A 22324-nucleotide genomic window follows, 5' to 3' on the forward strand; every position below is an offset into this window, starting at 1 on the left:
TATTTCTGTGCCTAGCACTACTTAAGCATGTGTGTTTCTGCAATGTCAGCCCTGTTCTTGCCAGATTTTGTGAATGGGGCCTGCCTCTTGCTCACAGCTTGGCTTTGCTTTATAGCTGCAAAGTTTTGATTACTTTAGCTCAGGCCTCAGGCCTCACACCAGGCCTCTGATACACGGCCTTATGTTTCAGGCCATCTTCTTACTACACCATCCTGAAGATCCGCTCTGTTAAGGGAGACTCAACCCCTTCTGTACCTGTGCCTCTCATCTGACAGCTGTCACTACCTTCTACAGTACTCTGATTTTATGTATTTATGACCTGGTTCTGGCTACACCTTGGACCAAGACAACATCATCTGTGTTCCCTATGCTGAACCCCCTGATCTACAGCCTGAGAAACAAGGAGGTGAAGGACGCCATTAGAAGGATGATCTACAGGAAGATATTTTCTCAATAAATATCATTACTGATTTTTTAAAAAAAATCAATAAACAGCTCTGAAAGAAGGGCAAGTTCTCTGTGTCACCATCCTGATTTCTCTGATTGCACCAAAAATGATGGTACATAATGCGGGCTCATTAATACTGGCAATTGCAATAGGAACCTAGGACAGGAAGTGACCCCCCCAGGTCATTCCCCAGGTCATTGAGTCCAGTCTACTGCTGTTGCAGGCAGCAACATGATAAAATCCCATTCATAAACTTATTCAGCTCCACTTTAAATCTAGTTAGGTTGTATAACTCCACTAGCTCTAGTGGGAGGTGGTTCCTGAACGTCACTCCTCTGATGGTTAGAAACCTTCTTCCACTTTCCAGACTAACTTTATTCATGGCCATTTTATACCCATAAATAAGAAACAGGCCAGGGCTAGCTGACCCTGGTTTCAATCCACCGACCACTGGGTTATTATGGGAGTCGCACACTTCCAGCATTCTACTGAGAGGGTGTCTGCAGTTTGTTGTAATCAGTAAGGCCAGACCGCAAGAGATTCTGTTTGTCAATCACAGGCCTCTTATACTTGATTTAAAGGTGAATTGCAGTTACCATTAGTGCTTTAGGTTGGATGCCCTCTGTAGATTGAACCTCAAGTAAAAGGATGCTGAAATCATACAAATACCTGAGCTGTTCTGAAATTGCATCTCAATAGAGGACACTGTTAAATATACAGGTCCATACATTTTATATTCTCTCTCATTAGACTGTGCTCAACTCCCAGTGTGCTAAGATCACAGAATCTCCATTCCAGCACTACTGTTACAGAATTTTAAGGAGGCCAGGACTGCAGAGAACAGCACATCTCAATCATGTGGGATCAGAGAGAAAACTCAGGGCCTAGTATGTGGAAAATATTTCCATGAAACTCGCAGATCATGTGAAATTCACTCTGATTCCAGTGCAGACGCAGATATGGGCTTATAAAAAGTATAAAAAGTCAAGGAGGGTAATGGACAAAGTTGACAATGCAGATGATTCTTAGGGAGAACTGATTAAACAATGTCAGAATAACCACTGCATGGGCCTCTGACAACATGCCAAGAAGGAAACAGACCATTGCCTAATATACCATTGTTTTCATTCTCCAATTGGTGGAGACTGAATTGTCTATAGAAGGTAGATCAAGAACATCTCTTCTCCGGTCTCATAACACAAGAACAGGAGAAAAATCAATCAAATTAAAAGTTAGGAAATTCAAAATCAAGACAAGTCCATTTTCACAAAATGTATGATTATTCTAGGGATCTCATTGCCACAAGAAGTAATTGTGGTCAAGAATTTAGTGAGGTTCAAAAAGGGATAGGGTATTGATATGCATATGCAGAATATCAAGAGTTATAAAAAGAAAATATTTTTGGGAGAGAGATTAAATCTCATGCTTGAAGGTTTAAACTAATCTCTAACTATTGGAGATTAGGAGGAGACCTAATGTTGGGGGCAGATTCTCCCACATCTGCCTTCTGTGAGGCTCTAACACTTTCCTTAGAAGCATCTGGTATAAGCCACTGTCATAGACAGGCTATTAGATTAGATAGACCTTGTGTCTGATCCTGTCTGGCAATTCCTATGTTTCTGAGACAGAGGGGAACTCGTAGCTTCTACAGGTTAGTTCAGTCATGGAACAAGAGTCTGCCCCAGAACTTCCTCACACTCTGCAGGGTTATGATTAGGAAGCTGTGACCATAAGACAATTCACACTTGCCCCTGTGGATGGGGACCCCGGTCGTCGGCGGGCAGGATTGAACCTAGGACCTCTGCAGCTTAGTGCATGAGCCTCTACCACATGAGCTAAAAGCCACATGGCTGTTAATTAAGGCTGTAGGGCACACTCATTAATCTCTCTCTAAGTGGTTTCAGGGCCACCAGATGGGACAGAGCACCACACCCAGGAGGTGTGTGGGTTACATATCTACACCAGGTTACAAGTTAAGGACATGATCTGCCAACGAGCCAGACCGCTGCCCCAATAAGGGGCTTGTGCCCGTATGTCATTTATGTGCTTTGGGAAATCCTATCAGCATAAGGGCCAGATCCTCTTCTTGTATAAATGTATGAAGCTCCAATGGCTTCAATGGAATGACACCAATTTTGACCAGTTATAGTTCTGATCCAATGACTTCAGTAGAGCTCCACCTATTTACTAAAGCTGGGGGTCTCACCCATTAGCGCCAATGGACCTAATGCTGATTTTCACCTGCTGGGGAACTGGCCCCGTGGATTGCAATGTAGTGATGCTAGCTTACATGGACTGGAGCTGGAGCACAATTCATTTCAGTGGAGCAAAGATGATTTACACCCGCTGGAGATACAGCCACATCGATGGAAGTGGCACTCCATCGAGTTACGTTAGCTGGGGTTTCTGGCCCATTGACATCAGTGGAGCGATGCTGATTCACACTGGCCAATTGTGTTTCATGTAACCATCAGTTTCGACACTGATTTATCTTAATGTTGCATAGACGTAAAACACTCTGAGGACTGCACTGTTTTTTCCAGATTAAATAGGAGATTCTGGGTATTTCCCTAACATTGTTTTTTGCCTTTTTAATGGCAGATTTTGATACCCTTACCCACAACTTTTCAGCAGGTAGCCCTGTGGAAGTCAATGAGACCAAGCTCAGAGTAAGAGGCTATTCAGTGAAAGGACATCAGAATTGAGCCTATAGTTTCGAGATGCCCTAACATATTGCTATGTATCGGATAAAGCCCCTTCTTGTCTGTCTTGTGTGCATTAAAATTCTTTTTAGTTTATTTGGAACCTAAGTCTATCTTGCACTGAGTAGTACTTGATCTCACTGAGGCTACTGGTATGAGTAAGTACCAGTCAATGTGAGCAAGGATCATAGATTCACACCTGCAGTGTCCTGGTTTGATTTGTCATGACTTTGGACACAATGGGCCAAATGTAGCCCTGGCACAAAAGAATGATGCCAGAGATGAATTTGGCCTGAAAGTGAAGATATTGAAAGGGGAAAAAAGGGAAAGAGAGTAAATGCTATTGTCCAGCACTGGTTATGCCAGTAATGTTCATGTTGACATAATTCCCCAAAGTTAGGAGAACTTTGTAGAAAGCATCCATTATTATGGATTATAATAAACTGCTGTGGGCCTCATTAAAACATTGTTTTTTGAGCAATTCTGTCATTATCTAATTAGGCAAGAAAACGTATTGGGAATAGTTAGGAAAACAACATATGACTCATTACACAGATATAATGTCAGTATTAACACTTGCTCTACCAGAGTAATGAATAAGTAAACATATTTGTAGTTTAACTGGAGTTAAGAAATTAGCCGAGACAGTTTGTACGGGGGCACCTTCTCCCGGAGAACAGCCGTGTATAAAAAAATAGCTGACCCTTCTCATTAAAATCAATCTGAAAAAACGATACCAGCCCCCTTGTCATTCATTAAGGGCCTGAGCATTGACCATTGGACTCAATGGAGTCTTTCCATAGACTCCAGGCCATATTAGTTCAGTACCATAGATCCCAGTCCTGGGCATTCTTATGTGAGTGCTTCAATTTACGCATGTGAGTAATCCCTTTGACGTCAATTGGATTACTCGCATGAGTAAAATTAAGCACATGCACATGTGTTTGCAGGATTAGGGAACTTGGAAAGCACAAGCAAGGTTGTCAACACAAATGCTTCAAAGACAACCTAGAACAGAATCTCAACTCATGTAACATAAATATAGATAAGTTTGAAGAGACAGCCAAGGAGAGACCTGAAAGGACAACAACTATCAAACAGTTTGAGAAAAACGCACAAGAAAAACTGATTGAAAAAATGGTCAAGCATCATGCCAAGTCTTCATCGGGAGCCTGCATATTTTTAAGTAACATCCATTAAAATCTTGCTCCTTGCAAATTGGGCTTTACAGCCACAAGGGAGCATACGAGATGCCATGATGGCATTGCTGGATACAATGGACGGCCATACAGTCTCTCCCCAGATGTGTTCAAAGATGATGTTCACAGAATTTTGGGTCAGAGAACGTTAAGACGTTTCAGCTACACCCACAAAGGCCCGTCAGGTCACTAATTGCCATTTGAGATGTATAAGTCCAACATTTAGGTGCTACTGAGGCTCAAAGGCACAAAAGGGCTGTTCCATTATTATAGTTCCCACAGATGCTCATTGGGAGGTGAGTGCTTAACTCACCTTTGTGCTTTGGGAATACCCCTCCTTCGGCTACGTCTACACTTCCGTGCACACTTGGATAGCTGACTGTGTACATGCTCCTGCATATTCCTCAGACCTGCGTGTAGTGTCCACATATACTGTGCTGGAGAGCGGTAAAACCCTGTGTAGACCACATACCTGCATCCACACTGCCACGTTTGTTCTGCCAGAGCAGCGCTACCACTTCAGAGGCAGTATCCCAGGGTTCTGTGCCTCACAGGAGACACTCTAGGAACTGCCTTTCTGAATGCAGTTGCCACGGCCCATCCCTTTTACGCATTTGCCCATGGCAGTACCCGCTCATCTCTCCCTCTGGCCACACTGGATAGAAGACATGGAAGGATGGTGGTTCTGCTCCAGCTCCTTGTTAGCAGGTTTTCTCTTCACCTTCTCACTCCGCCGGTTCTCGTTATGCAGACAGAAAGCTGACCAGAAGTCCAAAGTGCAGATAATGCAATGTTTATTGGGTTTAGTTTCCAGCAAACATGTCCCATAACTCTGAGGTCACAGAACCTTGTTTCCCAGTGTCCTGTTCCCCACCTCCTCAGTAGGTATAATGATACCTGCAATGCACGCCCACCATCCCACCCCTTACAACTTATGGTCACGCTCCGTTTCGGAGGGTCATGGGTCTGGGGGTCTTCATCCCACCCCTTTTGTGCCCCAGGGGAGGGGTAAGGAGTGAGGTTTGCTACAGTCAGGGGCAGGCATTTCTCTGGCCTTTTAGTGTTTTACCTCCCCCCAATCACCCTTTGCCCCTCCCAACTGGTTGCTTGACCTTGCCTTGAGATAGGAGTTGAGGAAGTCTTCAAATGTACGCTCATATATTACACTCCCACCATGCCCAGTAACACTTTTACTGCTCTTCTCTGTTCCCATTATACTAACAAACCCATCTGGCTTAGGCAAAAGCAGCATACACAGTGTCTGCCTTTGTCCATAGTAAGGGTCCCTTTCTTCACACATATTAGTAAGAGCGTGTGTGTGTGTGTGTGTGTGTGTGTGTGTGTATATATAAATCAAACAGGCAAGCAAAACTTAAAATACTATCTCAGGTGAAATTACAAGCCAGTATCCTACATTGGCACTTGCACTCCTAACACTCCTTCTTGAGGGACGAGTGTTCATGTGGTGGGATGGGCAATTGGCAAGATGCTGGGTGGAATCTGGACAGAACGTTCTGACATGACGAAGATGGCTGACCATGATGGGTGACTGACAAGCTCCTCTGGCCCCATGGAACAGATATGGTGACTGCCGGTATTGCCAAGATATGCCCATGGATGGACTGCCACTTCTGGTCCAGGAGAACCAGCATGGTGTCGTGAGATTGCATGATTTTTGAAAACTGGGATGATGAACGATGACTTCAGAATGTGTGATGAGATCACCCCAACCCTCGAGTGCCACAAGCCTCGATTTAGGAAAGCCAGGCCAGTGCCAAAGCCAATGGTTATTGCCCTGGGGAAGCTGGCGATACCTGACCAGCTCAGACAACTTTTTCAGTTCCGAGGAAGGACTGGAGGCTAATAATGGTAAGATCCAGATAGTACTGTTGTTGTTTTTTTTAATATAAATATTTACATTGCCTCCCGGGGGTGGTGGGAAAGGGGTTTGGTTCCTTCCCGGGCCTGAGGAAGAGCTCTATGTATGCTCAAAAGCTGGTCTCTCTCTCACCAACAGAAGTTGGTCCAATAAAAGCTATTACCTCACCCACCTTGTCTCTCTCAAGTTGAGAACTGGAAGCCTGCAAGGTGTACGAGTGAAAAATCAGTTATTGGCTAAGCTCTGTTTATATGGCCCCATCACCAGAGTATCTCAGAAGCTTTAATATATTTATCCTCACAACATCCTTGTGAGGTAGGGAAGTGTTAATATCCCCAGTTTGCAGGAACAGAAAGACTAAGTAGTTTGCCCTATGTCACACAGGAAGACTGTGATGGAGAAAGGAAATGACCATGTCTCCTGAGTATCAGGCTAGTGTGCAAGCCACTGGAGGGATTGTTCAGGTTCCTGCCTGAGAAAAATAGCTGGTTCACTTTGAAAAAAAGATATAAAAGAATCCCCAGGGAGTTTGCACAGGTTTTGTAGGCAACACAATTATGTGCAGTTATTCCCAGGGGACATGAAAGATGTTCTAATAATCCCACCTGTGCCTGGTCTCATGTTCAGACTCGGCAGCACTCCAAGGATTCTGTCCCAATATGCCACCAAAACAAATATAAACAACCCCTCCGACCTCCAAAAACAATCCCCTTTGGGATCAAGAACATCAGACATCTCCCTCTTGTAGGTTTGTCGTTTAAGCTCCAAAGGAGATGGTATAAATTTTCTCCTTTGGTTCCGACATGTGGATACAATTGTCATTTAGAGCTAATTCACGTGGAGATCAGACTCACTGAAATCAGAGTCCTGATTATCTGAACAGCACATTTATATTGTTTTTTTCTGTTGCAGAACAAGCAGTGACAAGGGAAATGATGCCCATGCCGCTCGCATTCTGAGAAAGGGAAGCGATTACTTAGGTAAGAATAACATATTGCAAAATAAAGGGGGTCTCAGAGTATTAAAACTTTTATTTCTATTTTTTTGAAAATGTATTTTGATTGTAAAGAAATGTGTCCAGTCGGCATATTTGCCACGTGTGTCTGGGGGAGATCAAGGATGTGGATTGTTTCATTAATTATGTACAGTGATGCGGTGCAGGTGATGGACTATTCTGGAGGTAGATATTCTAAGAACACTGGATCCTCAGCTGGTGTCGGTCAATGTAGATCCACGGAAGTCGATTCCCATTCATGCTACCTGAGCATCTGACCCATCATTCTTTATCCACAGCTGAATCAGCAACTCCCACTCCCCCCCGTCTAGTTCCTAGATTTATATCCTCTAGATGTGGGACTAGTCACACTCGCAGACTGCTGAAAGAGGGGAGCAGTGTTTTAGGGAAACCTCCCATTGTCACAGCCAGTGCGTGTTCTGGTGCATGGCGTAGGAGATGCACTTTCAAAAGCCATCAGTCTAACTTCTTCGCCGTTGATATAGAGCCTGAAAAACAATCTTTAGAAACACCAAAACTAGAGATGGTCAAAACAATGGATGGAGCAATTCTGTCAGAAAATGCACATTTGACAAAAAAATAACATTTTGCAGGAATGCGTTGATTTTGATTAAATTTTGGATGGGAACATGTCTAACCAAAATATGTTTTACTTTCTCATTTTGTTTTTATAATGTCAAAATGTTTTGCTCTGATAAGGTAAAAATGTTTCATTTTGAGTTTATCATATTGTTTTATTTCATATTTACTTTTATATTATATTAAAACTTTAATCGTTTATATTATATTAAATATCTTACATTACATTATTATTTTAATATTACTGAAAAAAATCAATATTATCAAAAATATCTTTTCAATGTTTCTGAATTGAAATTCTTGTTCGGAATTTCCGTTCCTGGGTAAAGTATGAAACATCAACATTTCATTCTTATTTGGAATGAAATCAAATTTCAAAATTTGGATATACCCCTGGAATGGAAATTTCCTTTTCTAATGAGCTCTAATTTAAACCAACAAAGAAAATGTGTAAGGCCAGATTCATCAAGGGACTTAGGCGTTGGAATGCTCAGTGTTATACTGCCTAACTCCTTAGGTCCCTAGAAAATTTCCAGGATTCACAAAACCTGAGTTAGGACCCTGGGCTCCCTATGCCATGGGGGGAGGGGGAGGAAAGAAAGCTGACTAGGAATGGGGTCCACAAAAGCCAGCATGCTGAGTGGGGAGCTCGCCAATGGGAGAATGCCCTAAGCGCTGTCCCTCAGGAGTTCAGCACCTGAGTCCCGACTGCTTGTGATCGATGGCCAGAAGGACAGTCCTGTAGACTGGCACCTAAGCGGCTTCTTTTGAGAAATGCAAGGGAAGGAAGTGTCGGTGCTCATGCTGGCATCACCAACCTTCTAACGTTTATTCTGGTGGTAAGAGCAGTCATCCAGGGTGTGGGAGACCCAAGTTCCATCCCTCTCCCCCCCGCGGCTTTGTGGGGATAAAACGTTTAAACGTTGGTCTCTCATCTCTCCAGAGAGTGCCCCAACCACCGGGCTATGGGGTATTCTGATGAGGGCTCCTTCAGTCTCTCTGAATGAAGCTGTTCCACTGCGTACGAATACTTAAACAGACAATTGACCCAAAAGAGCGTGAGAACGATTCCATAGCCTGATAGGTCGGGCCCCCGGTATAAGGAGCGGAACAGGAGAAATAGGATAAAATTTTAGGAGGGAGCTAATTGTGTTTGACATCAGAAACTCTGAAGTACAAACAAGGGGCCAGGCTACTGGTACACATACTCTAGAAGCTCATCATGTAACTCTGGCAACTCAGTATGGTGACTACGGATCCCTTTCCTACAATTCTGCCTGCCTGCCACGTACCTTATTGTATGAAACCTGTATAGCCTGGCCCCATAAATGAAAGTGGACAAGCACCTATGTCCTACATCCTCACCTTAATAGCTTGCTGTACAAAGAGTACCATTGACCAGGGGTGGAATTAATCAACCTGGGTAACTGTATTTGAATCTAGTCATAATAAATTATATTGTAATAAGACAGCACTGGGTGAGCTCTTGGCAGTAAGCACTGAATTTGGGACTTCTATCTAGTAGAATGATTTCAGAGTGGTAGCTGTGTTAGTCTGTATCAGCAAAAAGAACAAGGAGTACTTGTGGCACCTTATCTCAAATAAATGTGTTAGTCTATAAGGTGCCACAGGTACTCCTCATTTTTTTTGCTATCTAGTAGAATATAAGCCTCTACTGCCCAATCATTCATTAGCCATCCCTCGATTTGAGGAGGATCTCTACCACAGATTTACATATGGGTCCTGAGATACCTCAGGAATCCAATCCTGGAACCACAAATCTGCCCACAGTTGGTACAGACATTTCGTGGTCGGCCAGCTCTCTGCTGGGAGAAAGTTCTTTCTTTTTCCTACCGCCTGTGCTAAGAGACCCATGGCTGTTAGTTCAAAACCCATAACGGAGTCTTAAACCTCTGTTAGATCTCACCAGAGAACCACATGGTATATGATCAGAATGACCCCAAGGAATTGATACTCAGCCTTTATTTGTCTCTTCTTTCCATGTTATGCTCGCTTTCTCCCTTGTGGGGAACAGCACATCTGGGATAAATGTTGAAGGGGAATCACACCACTGTGACGGAGTTCATCTTGTTGGGATTCACGGACAACCAGCACCTGAGAGTCATGCTCTTTGTGGTGTTTCTGTTGATCTACCTGCTCATCCTGGTGGGGAATCTCGGGATGGTCACTTTAATCAGGATTGAGTCCCGGCTTCACACCCCCATGTACTTTTTCCTCAGTAACCTGGCCCTCTTAGATGTCGGATACTCCACTGTCATCGCTCCCCAGATACTGATGGCCTTTGCAGTGGAGAGCAAAGCAATTACATTCACTGGGTGCGCTCTGCAGTTCTACTTCTTCTGCATTGCTGTGTCCTGTGAGTGCTGCCTGTTGGGGGTGATGGCGTATGATCGCTTCACAGCCATCTGCAGCCCATTGCTGTACACCGTCATCATGTCCAAGCGGTTCTGCGTGCTGCTGGTGCTGGGGTCGTACCTAGCCAGCTGGGTAAATGCAACAGTTCAGACTGTATTTATATTCCGTTTGTCCTTCTGTGGATCAAACATCATCAACCATTTCTTCTGTGATGTGCCCCCCATCCTGAAACTGGCCTGCTCTGACACCCACATCACAGACATTGTTCACTTCACCTTTTCTACTGTAATTATAACATCTACTCTCCTGACCATTGTCATCTCCTATGTGTACATTGTGGTTGCTATTCTAAGGATCAACTCCACGGAGGGCAGGCGCAAAGCCTTCTCCACCTGCACCTCCCACCTGACGACCGTCACCATCTTCTACGGAACGGTCATTTTTATGTATTTGCGGCCCAGTTCAAAGTACTCCATGGACCAGGACAAAATCATCTCTGTGTTTTATACCCTGTTGATCCCCATGCTGAACCCCCTGATCTACAGCCTGAGGAACAAGGAGGTGAAAGAGGCTTTTAGGAGGATGATAGGAAGGTTTTGTTTCTCAGTGAATGTAAAGGTGGAGACTTTATTTTGAATAAATAAATGGGAGTAAGATGGAGGAATCACTTCTCTGTGTCATTATCTTGAGTTCCGTGAATCACCAAATGTGTTTGTGTTGCATCAAAAGACACTAACGGTCAGATTTTCCAAACAGTTCTGCATCCACCCACCAGTTACTAGTTCAGCACTTCAGCAAGTCGTCCAATTTTCCAAAGTGCTCAGCTGCCAATCAGGGCCTTAAATTCAGAGCCCAGAATCATTGATCTCAATGGTAACTGCTCGATGCTGAGCACTGGGGCAGATCTGGTGCCTTCATGAGGGTCCTAACTGGTGTAGTAGGAAGAGAGCCTGAAACAAGAGGCCCAGTATGGGGTCTGCAGCCTGAGCAAGAGTTGCAGCTAGAAGCAAGCACTGCTCACAGGTGCAGCATAACTCCGCCAGCCTCTCGGTCAGACTGTGCGTGTGTGGAAAAGTACAGCCACTGGCAGGAAAGGAGCTGAGGCTGCAAAGCAAACACCGCTAGGCTGGAATCACAGGCTCCTGTACTTAGCACTAGGAGCACCTGGGACATCAAGCGCTAGAACATCCGGACACCAGAGAGAGAACCAGAACCTGCTGACCTCCTAGGTGTCGTGACATGATGAATAGAGACGTTTTGGTTATACCACCCCATACATGGAGACGGGTAGGCTTAGGTGACATCAGAGGGTGGTACATGACCTCATCAGAGGGCAACACATTAGGGGGCAGTACAAGCCCTATTGGTAGTAGGGTATAAATAATGATTACAATAAAACAACTTGTTCGGCCCAGGGGATGCTGGCAGGTCCATCCAGTGATTAAGCCAGCCGTTCCATTGTATCGGAGTGCTCAAATTTGAAGGATCTTGTAAGATATAGGACGCTTCTCATTGTGCTTCACTACAATAAACCAGGGCTCGGATGCCTTCCTTGCTCAGCTAATCCGTGGTTGTCGATTTCTTTGATTGTGGGGTGTTGTCTCGGTTACCTGCAGAAGCTGAGACGTACACACACAGGGGTACGCACGCAGCCAAACAACATCTGTCAGTGCTCTGAATGAACACTGACCACAACTGGGAGCTGAGCAGTACTGAAAATCTGCTTCCAATGGTGGTCACTGAACACTTTAGAAAATCTGGTTGTAACCATAGAATGGTCCCACTGAAAACCTTTCTTCTCAACTGAGAGATATTACCAGTTCCAGCACCATTCCCTGTACTAAGCCTCCAGAATATATCTCATCCCTAGGGCCCTACGAAACTCACAGTCCATTTTGGTTAATTTCATAGTCATAGCATTTTAAAAATCTTGAATGTCACGGTTTCAAATATTTTAAATTTCCCAGTGTTGTAACCATGGGGGTCCTGACCCAAAAGAGGGTCAGGGAGCAAAGCTATTGTAGGAGGGTCATGGTATTGCCACCTTTACTTCAGCACTGCCTTCAGGGATGGGTGGCTGGAGACTGGTGGCTATTGGCCAAGAACCCAGCTCTGAAGGCCGTGGTGATGCCAGCAGTAGCGGAGAAGTAAGGGTGGCAATACCATACCCTGCCACCCTTCCTTCTCCACTGCTGCTGGCGGTGGTGCTGCCTTCTGGGCTAGGTGCCTGACCAGAAGCTGCTGCTCTCTGGTTTATAGGTTTATATTAGAGAATATTTTGGCTGTAACACAAGAGACCTGCAGGCCACATCCTGTATGTTGAGCTAAGACAAAGTTCGCATACATATGTTTGGGACCTTTCACCTAGATAGATGGTGATGAGCTAAAGCATAAGGTCCATGTATGCCTGCGACCTTTACCATAGAGGATGCGTTAAAGCAGGTTGGCATAGGGCAGGGAGGATGCATCTAGAAGTACCCGTGGTGCATAGCGAACTCCCATCATCCCCCCCCCACACACACACACTCACACACTGGGGAAGAGTTGGGGGAGCCCCAGCTAGGTCTCGATCCAAACTGGGACCTGGTCTGGAACCGTGGGGAATGGGATCGGGGTTGGGAGGTCCCAGAGCCCTCGTGGGAGGGGGCCATGCAGGAGCCGTCCGGGTCCAGGCTGGGGGAGGTGATAGGTGGAGGCTACTTGTCTGCACCGGAGGGTGGGGCTGCAGTGAAGCCCCGCTTGCCATTGGATTCACCCGGCTGGCTAGAGCGCGGGGTGGGGAGCGCAGCGCCAGGCCCAGCCCACGTTTAGTCATCAGATGCAAGAAGAGCTTCTTAAAGGAGACACATCCTTTGTCCCCCCCGGCCCAGCACTAAGGGGGTCTGCAACCATTTCCTCCTGGCTGGAGGAAGGCAGGGGCCCAGGACAGGCTGAGAATGGCTAGCTCAGTCCTTGAGAAACGCCCCCATATGCCCCCCCAGTCCCCTGCGGCCAGCCCAGAAGCTGCCTGTTCCCCTACTTGTCCCCCTAGCCCAGCTCCCTCTGCCCTGACCATTGAAAAGACTCACCTGCCTGCAGTGGGGGAGGCGGGAGCCCGGCTGGGAGCTGCAGGAGCTGCACAAACTGGGAGCGAAACAGCTGATACGCGGCTTTGCACCAAACACTAATGATTTTCCGTGAGTGTTGCAGCCCTGGAGCACCCACGGAGTCGGCGCCGATGGGCGTGTGGGTTGCTCACTGGCATAGGTTTGCCGCAGGGTTTGAAGCCCGGAGACCGGGGCACATCTGGCTCCAGATGTGGAGGACGCCCCCTAAACAAATGTGAGAATCCAACTATTTACACAACTGCTTAAAAGGTAAACTGAAGACAAGAAATCTTGGAAAAAAGAAGAGAGGGATGGAGGAAAAACAGTGAGAACCACTGACAATCACCTTGCTGAAAAAGGAGGAGCTGTTCTAGTGATTGTCATGGGTGGTAAGAAGGAACTGAGAGGGTTCAGGCCCAGCCGGGCCCCCTTTTACCAGCACAGGAGGGTGCTAGAACTGGCCCGGCGGATACCACCGAGGGAAAAAATATCCTGTGACTGTCCATGCAGCGCACACACCTAACATGGAAGGGGCATGAACGAGCACCTGAAGAACAGATTTTTTTGTTCACTGGCAAGTCTGACTTTTTTTTTAAATCATTTTGGGTCAAACCAAAACCAACTTTTTTGAAATTTTCAGTAAGTTAAAAAGTAAAAAATAAACATAAAAAAGCTGAGCCGTGTGCTCCAAGGGGTTCCCTGGAGACCGAGGTAGCAAACGCAGGGCTTGGGGCACTGAGCGCCGGGGCTGTGGGTGAGCGGGGAGCAGCCCAGACAGGAGGACACAGAGAAGGAGCGAAGGAGCCCCAGACACAGCCAGAGAAGCAGTAGTAGCGTGACCCTGGGGGGGAAAGCTAAGGCTGTAAGATTTTGGGTGAGCAAGTGTAACATTCATGTGAATTTTTTATGTCTGCTGGGCTGGGTGCTTGCATCAGTGACAGCAACAATCCATCCTGCAGTTCAGAAAAAGCTGGTGAGGTTGGTGCTGGATTTTAGAACCGATGGGTGTTTTAGATCCTGGGGGAGTTCGTTCCTCAGCACTGGATGGCTCCGGGAAAGCTCTGTCTCTGGCTCAGACGAGCCTGCCCCACCCCCTCCTTCATTTGTGTCACTTCTTCAACGGTCACCCTGCGCGGCCGAGGACATCCTGCCATTCAGTCACCCCGGCTCAGGCCTGTGGATAAGGCTGATGTTGCTAACTTTATGTTGTGGGTTTAGTGTATGTGTCCTAGGGGGTCGCACACTCGGTTGCTGCTGGCGGGTGAACTTATTGCACACACCAGAGGATTCCCACATCCCTCCATTCCCGCCCACAACCTTCCTGTGCGCCACCATCCCATGCCCCTCAATTGCAGGGGCTCTGTGTGCCCCCCAAACGCCCTCCTCCTCCCATACTAGGGACCCCTGATTTCCCCTCCAATGCCAGCAGCATTGTGTGCCTCCCATTCCCCCCATACCAGGGGCTTTGTGTCCCCTATTCCTCACTCTCCCAATGCCTGAGTCCCCAATTCTCCTCCATAGCAGGGGCTCTGAATGTGCTCCCATTCCCCCCCATATCCCCTCACTCCCTCCATACCAGGGTTCCCTAGTCTCCCCCCCCACATGGAGTTGTGTGTGCCCCCATTTCTCCCTCCCTCTATAAAAGAGCTCCCTTCTCTCTCAGGCCAGAAGTGCTGCCTGCCCCCCATTCCCAAATTCCCCTCATGCCAGGGGTTCTGTGTGCCCCATTCTGCCCATACCAGGTTCCCGCAATTTCATGCTGTCTGGAGTGGCTTACAACTGTGAGTGCCAATCTCAGGTCAGACTGTCAGAAAACAGGACAGCCACCCCAAGCCGATGGTGTGGTCTATAGTTAGATTTCACCAACCAGTAACAAATGTGAACTCCTGGATCACTGTTCCAGTCTTACCAGTCACAGACAGTCCACTTAATCTCTCCAGCCCATCTTACCATGCAAACAAACTGGACTTAGTGATAATAGTCACATAAACCAAAAATCACATCATATCAGGTTGCTCCCAGTCCCAAGACACCAGTCACTTCCCCCTCATTGATTGGTACTCTGGATCTTACACCAAGGACAACACTGGTAGCCAATTCTATAGTTAACTAACTACAGGTTTATTAGCTGACAAAAGAAATGAGTGTTCTTGAGAGGTTAAAGCAGGTAAAATACATTAACAGGTGAGTCAAAGTTTGTAAACCCAAAAGGATAGCAGAGATGTAGTAATCTGCCAGTTCAGGGCTACCCAGAATAACTCTGGGGATCTCCATCTTCTCAGTTTTAGTTATTCCACCCTGTTAGAATCCAAACAGTCCAGAGATAAAGGATCTTCCTTTGAATCAGTACTTATAGCTTCTTCTCCACACAACAGTCAGAGCAGTGTTCATACTCACACAATGGCCAATTGCTTTGAATTTAGCACTCTTCATTTGCATTCAATGAGTTATTTAATTACAAGCTTAGACATAATATAACTGCCTGCCTTTACATTATAATAAGAAGAGATAAATGAAAACAATACAAGTAACATTCCATTAGTTTCATGAAGTTCTGACATCTGAATACACTCTTAGATTAACACACACTTTGATCTAGGCCTATCTAATTACCAGGCATGCATAATGTAAATGTAATGTACTAGTAAACAACAAGATATAGTTAGGCAAAAACAATACAATTAACATCTCCTTTGATCTCTATTAACACACAAGTGAATTGGCTGAATATCCACTAATACATTTAACTCCTTTGATAGTCACACACAAGTGAATGGGCCTCTGGCTCTGGCCTGAGCTTGTTTGTCGGCCTCACATCTGCCACCAGGAGTTATGTGAGCCCTTCACACCAGGGTCCCGCATTCTCCCCACCCCATCTCATGGGCTGTGTGCATGTCCCTATTCTCCCCATTCCCTCTTCTATCCCTCCTCCATATTATTTTTTTTTTCTGGGAGATCAGTCATTCAGGTGGACAACATCTTACACTCCGCTGGGAGGATGGGCAGAGCTGAGCTGGGGGTGTTATGATGCTGGAAGGCGTTAATCCAGCCATCAGCTGGTTGTTTGATCTATAGACAACTTCAAAGGTGCTTGAAGATGTGGCTGTGCTAAACAGATGCCAGGGATTTCATCTGTCCCCCATTTTCCCAGTTCTGGTTTACTGATTTCCCCTAAACTCAAAAGGGTTCTGGCCATTGGTGCCCAGGGCACTGCCTGAAATTTTGGAATTGATCAGATGAGGTGTTGAAAAATTATCCCATTCCAGACAGAGAGACAAACAGAAATGGCACCAAGCGGGGTGTAAGGGCGTTGCATGCCTGGCCCAAAAGTGACATTTCTAGGCTTTTTTTATCCCTTGGATGGGGCAGCATCCGCCACTTCCCTTCCTCGCCCATCCCCCATCCCCACAGCACCCCTATGCAGAGGGTGGCCGGCAATCGCAGGGGGAGTAGCCAATAGCACCAGGGCGCCTCAGCCTTACTGCCCTGGGTGAGGGGGATGTGCGGGGCAGAGCGCAGGGGAGATGGAAAGACCATTCTCAGGGGTGGGATGGGCTTGTGGGGATTCCCTTTGAATCCTCAGGGTCTGTTGGGTTTGCTGCCTGCATCCCTCCCTTCCCCATTACGTTACGCTGCAAACCTCCCTCATTGGTGTCTCTGAAGTACTTTTTCCCTCCCATGTGTTTCCCCGTGGAAGGTGAGCATCAGGGCCAGGCTGTTTGGTGTCAGATGAGCTGCAAAAGTGCAGGTTATTGATGCTTTAAGTAGCAGAAGTGGATGGTTGGTATTCGGGGGCTCTTTGGAGGTTTGCAGGTCACTACATGGTACCCCTGCACCAGCAAAATGCAGTGGTGAGGACAAATTTGGGATTTTGGTCATTTGGTCCTGAAGACAAAGATGCAGAAACTCCACATATGGGTCTTTCCATCGTTTTTAATTTTGCCATACCTTGCTATGGGATGTGAAATGTGAAAAAGCATTGTTTTTTTTATCTGTTTGGAAGCTGCAACCTGTGTCTGATATTAAAAGAGAAACGACATTCCATATTTAGAAGACATGGGATTTTTTCACATGCCACATTTAAAGAAAATTAACTTCTGTAACTTTCCGCTCACAACAGAGTTTCTCAGCCTGTTTTTTACTTCAATATAAAGGCTTCCTTTAGGCTCTTCAGTGCCTGCTCTTTGGTTATTTTACACCAGTCCTCGGGGAGATCGGCAGGGAGAGCATCAAACGCCTCAGCAAACTGGTGATTGAATTCCTTGAAAACAAACTTCCAGTAATCGGAAGCCGTGATGCTGGGGTCTGGCTGGATGACCCAGTCCGGAAAATATTTCTGATAATCTTTATAAGGATGAAACTTCCCTTTTGTCTCTGTACAGCTGAATGAGTTATTGGAAGCCACAGATGAGGAGCATATATCATAGGCAAGTAGCCTTGTTTCATTCCACTGGAACTTCCCTAATCCTTCAGGTCGATGTACTGTTGCAAAATGCTCGTCATGCGCAGGGGCTCCTGCTTCACAGGGGACTTTACAGAATGGACACTGCTTCCCACAGCCAAACACTCGCTTGAAGATCTCATCCTGGGGCTTCACTGCAAGTTTTGAGAGTTTTGACTCAATTTCCAGATTTTCAAAGGTGGATAAAACTTGTTTTTCCAGATCAGGAATAAACTGTTCTATAAAAGCTGAAAATTGGTCTGCACTTGCTGTGTTTTTAAACAGTATCACTTCTAAGCTGTCCTTGGGAATGACTAGATCCTGCTGCAGCTTTTCACACAAGTTGTCTAAAAAGGCAGAGATTGTCTCAGTCATCTCACCTTTGGAGTTTTTCAGAACATCGCCAAGTTTATTAATTATTGAGGATAAAATCCTTTTCTCCAAATCTCTCAATCTTGCCTTCTCTTTGTAGAGTGTTAACAAGTGTGTCCATATCCGAGTTTTGATAAAATATACATAATTCCTTGTGTATTGCAAATAATTGTTAAAGTCATTTTCTTTCAACAGCTGCTTCAGAACAAATAATTGGAAAAAGCTCCGGGTGCTGTATTCAGCAGACTGTTCACTGCTGAGAACGTTATCCACTATTTCTGTACCGAGTCTCTTGTTCATATAGTCTACCAAGGCAGGTCTGAGACACTGATCACAGAAATTCCAGGCCCTGTCTTGACACTCATCCTTCTCTAAGAACAGAGCTTTGAACGTGGAGAGATACTGAGGTTCCAGTTTCCCCAGACATTGCAGAGGATCATTTTCTGTAATGAATTCTTCATGCATCTTCTGAAATGCACAAGCTGCATCACCCAAAATGTGAAGCTTCAGGTCAACTTCAAAGCAAGTGCTGATGTGAAGGTTTTGAACAGTAGCCTGCTGAAGCTGCTCGTTAATCATCCGCAACAACTCTCTGCAATAAGTTTCATCGTAATCTGCTTTACAATGTGCCTTTTTTTCAGTGTAACTATTGCACTCATCTATTAAGGATGTAGCAAGAGCCTCTGTTTTATGCCAGCATTCCTGTGTAAAGTATTCTTTCACAGCGGACACTGATATTTTGAACTTTAAGTATTCATTTTTCATTTTGAAATTTTGTGTTTTATAAGTAGGCAAGCTTCTCGCACCCTCTAACATCCGCCATGCTGCACTCCCCTTATTCTCTAGGTCTCTTCTCAAATGTAACTCCATTTCTTTATATATGATGCGTTTCTGTAAAGGAATGAGTGATAATTCTGACAATGTTTCTCTCCACATGGTTTCAAATTCTTTCTCCTGTTCATCATTATTTAGCTTGCATTTGCTTTTCCTGCAATGGTTCAGAAGCCTGTCAACTTTCTCTTCAATTTTTCTCTTGTACTGTGACAGGACAGCATCTGTTTTATGTCGGCCTTTTCTAATTTCAATCGCTTCTTTCAACTTGCTGAATGAATAACTCTCCAGTTCATTCCTCAGACCATTTGCACTTCTCCTAAAATCCTCTTTGTACTTTTCTATCAGGTGCAGATTTGTTGCTCCACTTTCAAAATATTGTTTTAAATGATCCAAAATCTTCTTTGCTTCTTGTCTCAGTTTCTCCTGTGCCTCGTTCTTTAGTTTGGTTAAAACACTTGTGTCTAGCTTATCTGGTGGCTGATTTTGGATGAACGTTTCCTTTTCAGATACCCAGAGGTGCATCATCTTGCGGAAACCCCATTCCCACTCTGCATACTTCACAGACAGCTGGTTATAGGCTTCAGCGACGAGACTGTTTCTAAAGCTGAAGATGAAGTTCTCATGTTTTACAGCATTCCACAGGCTCTTCACCCATTCAAGAAATTGGGGGATGTCCTTGGGAGATCTGTTTTGTGAACAGCCTTTCAGAAATTCAAACAAATATTTCTTTAATTCATAAACCTTTTCACTGTATCCCATATTCACTGGAGCCATAGGCGGGACTCCATGCCACAGAGCAGGAATGTACCAATTGTGTTTTTCCAGATCATAATCCATAATATCAGAAAATGTCATCTCCCGGCCTTTCTTTTCCATCTTTGCTGCAGCTTTGGTCATTTCATCCATCTGCTCCAGGAGGTGTTTCCTGTCCCTCATGTTTTGTTCATGCGCAGACACATCACTGACGTTCTGATGCACAAACTGGCAGTTGGCTTTTTGCCCTATTTCCTCCATTCTGAGGAATGCATGGACCACAATTTGCAGAATATCCTTCATTTCGGTGGCGTTCTCCATGGCCATGTTAACGATGGTTATGTCACTCAGTCCAACAACCAGTGTGGCTAGCTCATTGTCATGTTCATAACTGTCCTCCAGCTTGGCCAGTTCAGGGGCTTTCAGGCCTTCTGTGTCTATCACCAGGATGAAATCACAGCCCAGGTCCTGTTGAAAGTTCTCTGCCACTTTAATGAGTGACATGAAGGCTCCTCGCGTACATCGGCCACTGCTCACTGCAAACTGCAGGCCGAACATGGTGTTGAGGAGGGTGGATTTCCCAGTGCTCTGCACTCCCAGCACTGTTAGAACCAGCATTCTGGACCTTCCCCCCAGCTTGGCATGGAGCTGGGTCAGAACATCTGTCACCCACTGCAGTGGGATGTTGGACACATCTCCATCGATCAGCTCCAAGGGAAACCCTTCCAGCATCAGGTCAGCTGCTATGCCTGAGAGATGGACGAATTGTCTTTGGCTTTCTGCTATTTTACCTTCTTGAACTATGGAGCATTCAGCCTCATAGAACTGCCCCAACTCACGCATGAAATGCTCCACCCCTAAGGAACTGGCAGAGATTAGTTTATCGTGTTCTGGAAACATTTTGGGGTCGTCTTTTGAGTTTTTGCATTTCTCTTTATATTGATCCCGTAGTTTAGAAATATTCTCCCGAGCAATGTGATCCAGGTCAAACTTCATCCATTTCAGGAAGTAATGTTTCTCCTTGGGAGGCAGTCGGCCTAGTCCAGTAATAAATTTACTCAAACTATCAGTCAGGTCATGTTTATTCTGCTGGACACGTAACTCTAATAATTTCTTTTTCAGTTGAGACTTGTATTTCTCCAGAGGGATGTCCCCTTGATTTCTCATTCTGCACAGCTCCTTTTCCACTTCAGCCAAGTTTTTCCATGGCTCCCCTTGGAGTCTCAGCTTTTCCCTCTTGTACTTTGCCACATCTTTTATGTGTACAGTGATTTCCTTGGCATATTCACCGGCATGCTGACATTTCTTATTATCCTCATCTACCTGGATGCCTAACTGACGTGCAGTCTCAGCCATGGCTTCTATACTCACTCTCTTGGGAGAAGACTTCATTACAGCTGCTATTGCAGACTGCAGAACTTTTACATAAGCCGCCTCATTTGTGGCACTTCCTTTCTGCAGCACACATGAGTTGTTCAGTTTCAGGACTGGGGCCAACTTTTTCAGGAATGCCAGTGTTTCCTTGGATGTCACAGCCTGATTATTAACCATGAAGTAGTATTTAGTAGCTGATCCCTGCAGAGATGATAACAGCGCGTATTCTCTCTCACTGATGCTCTCAGTAACTATGAACACTGCTGAGGAGATCTCTGTTAAAAAGCTGAACTGCAGCCAGTGGGACTCAATGTCTCCATGCAGGTTTGCAACCGCAACTGGCTTTGGGAAAAGGTCTGAATTCTCCGTCCCACTAGGGAAATACCAGGAAATCTCGACCAGCCCATCTGCGATTTCCCGAGGGACATTCCCAGACTCCATGTCCCGATGGATGAAGAAATCGTGGTGCTGCTGGGAGGGGCTGAGAATCTCATTGAGAAGTTTGGACTTGGAGAAGTTGCAGCTCCCCATCCGCACAAAGGAAATGGTTGGCATTTTGGTGAGCACCAGGCTCTCCTCCCTGAATCCCCTGCTCTCTGCCAGGGAGTGGGGCCTCCACTTCCTCACAATGTCCCTCATGGCCCACAGCATTAGGGTGCACTTGGGGGTGTCGAGGGCGGGTAGCAGCAGAGGGAGCGCAAACTGGCACATGGACATTTTGGACAGGATCTCCTGCTGTAGGAAACTGTCTGAGCAAAGCAGAACAGCACAGAGAACATCGAGGGGGTGCAGGGAAACTCTGGTGTCAGTGTCACTAAAATTCAAAATATCATCTAACCTCTGTTTCTCCTCACTGCCTCCTTTATCATCAGTTGCCCTGTGCACAAGGCTTGTGTTTCTGGCCATCATATTCAGAGCCACCAGTTTCCTCAGGAAATGCCAAGGGAAATCTGCAAATGTCTCTGGAGTTCCATTCTTTAGACTTTCCTGGCTGATTTCAAGGACATCACTCACCCTGAGTTTCCTACTCAGATGCTCCTGTAGTTCTAGCTTACGAAAGAGTTCTTGAAAAGCTTCCCCCTTCCCTGGAAAACAAAATGAAAAGATGATCTGAACAGCGTTCTGAAGACAGGGATTCCCAAACAGAAACTTTTGTTATGTTGCAGTTCATGTTGTAAACGTTGAGTACTAACTGAAAGGAAAAATACAATGGTAACTGGCAAGGAGGGGCATATGGGACTAAGACCTACCCATTAGAGCCCGCTC

General features: G+C 45.7%; 2 protein-coding genes across 2 annotated transcripts; one reads left to right on the forward strand and one right to left on the reverse strand.

The window, feature by feature from the left end:
• The first annotated feature begins 9868 nt into the window (after window positions 1-9868).
• LOC135982873 (olfactory receptor 5AR1-like) lies at window positions 9869-14723 on the forward strand. The gene has a single exon (XM_065591257.1). It carries the CDS (start codon window positions 9872-9874, stop codon window positions 10832-10834), a length of 963 nt encoding a protein of 320 aa, XP_065447329.1. The 5' UTR covers window positions 9869-9871; the 3' UTR covers window positions 10835-14723.
• A 666-nt stretch (window positions 14724-15389) lies between these two features.
• On the reverse strand, window positions 15390-22107 carry LOC101939168 (up-regulator of cell proliferation-like). Its single transcript, XM_005314895.3, has one exon. The coding sequence runs from the start codon at window positions 21965-21967 to the stop codon at window positions 17423-17425; it is 4545 nt and encodes a 1514-aa protein (XP_005314952.3). The 5' UTR covers window positions 21968-22107; the 3' UTR covers window positions 15390-17422.
• Between the last annotated feature and the right edge of the window lie 217 nt (window positions 22108-22324).

The sequence above is a fragment of the Chrysemys picta genome, chromosome 4 (genome assembly GCF_011386835.1).
Source record: "Chrysemys picta bellii isolate R12L10 chromosome 4, ASM1138683v2, whole genome shotgun sequence".
NCBI classification, from domain to species: Eukaryota; Metazoa; Chordata; order Testudines; family Emydidae; genus Chrysemys; species Chrysemys picta.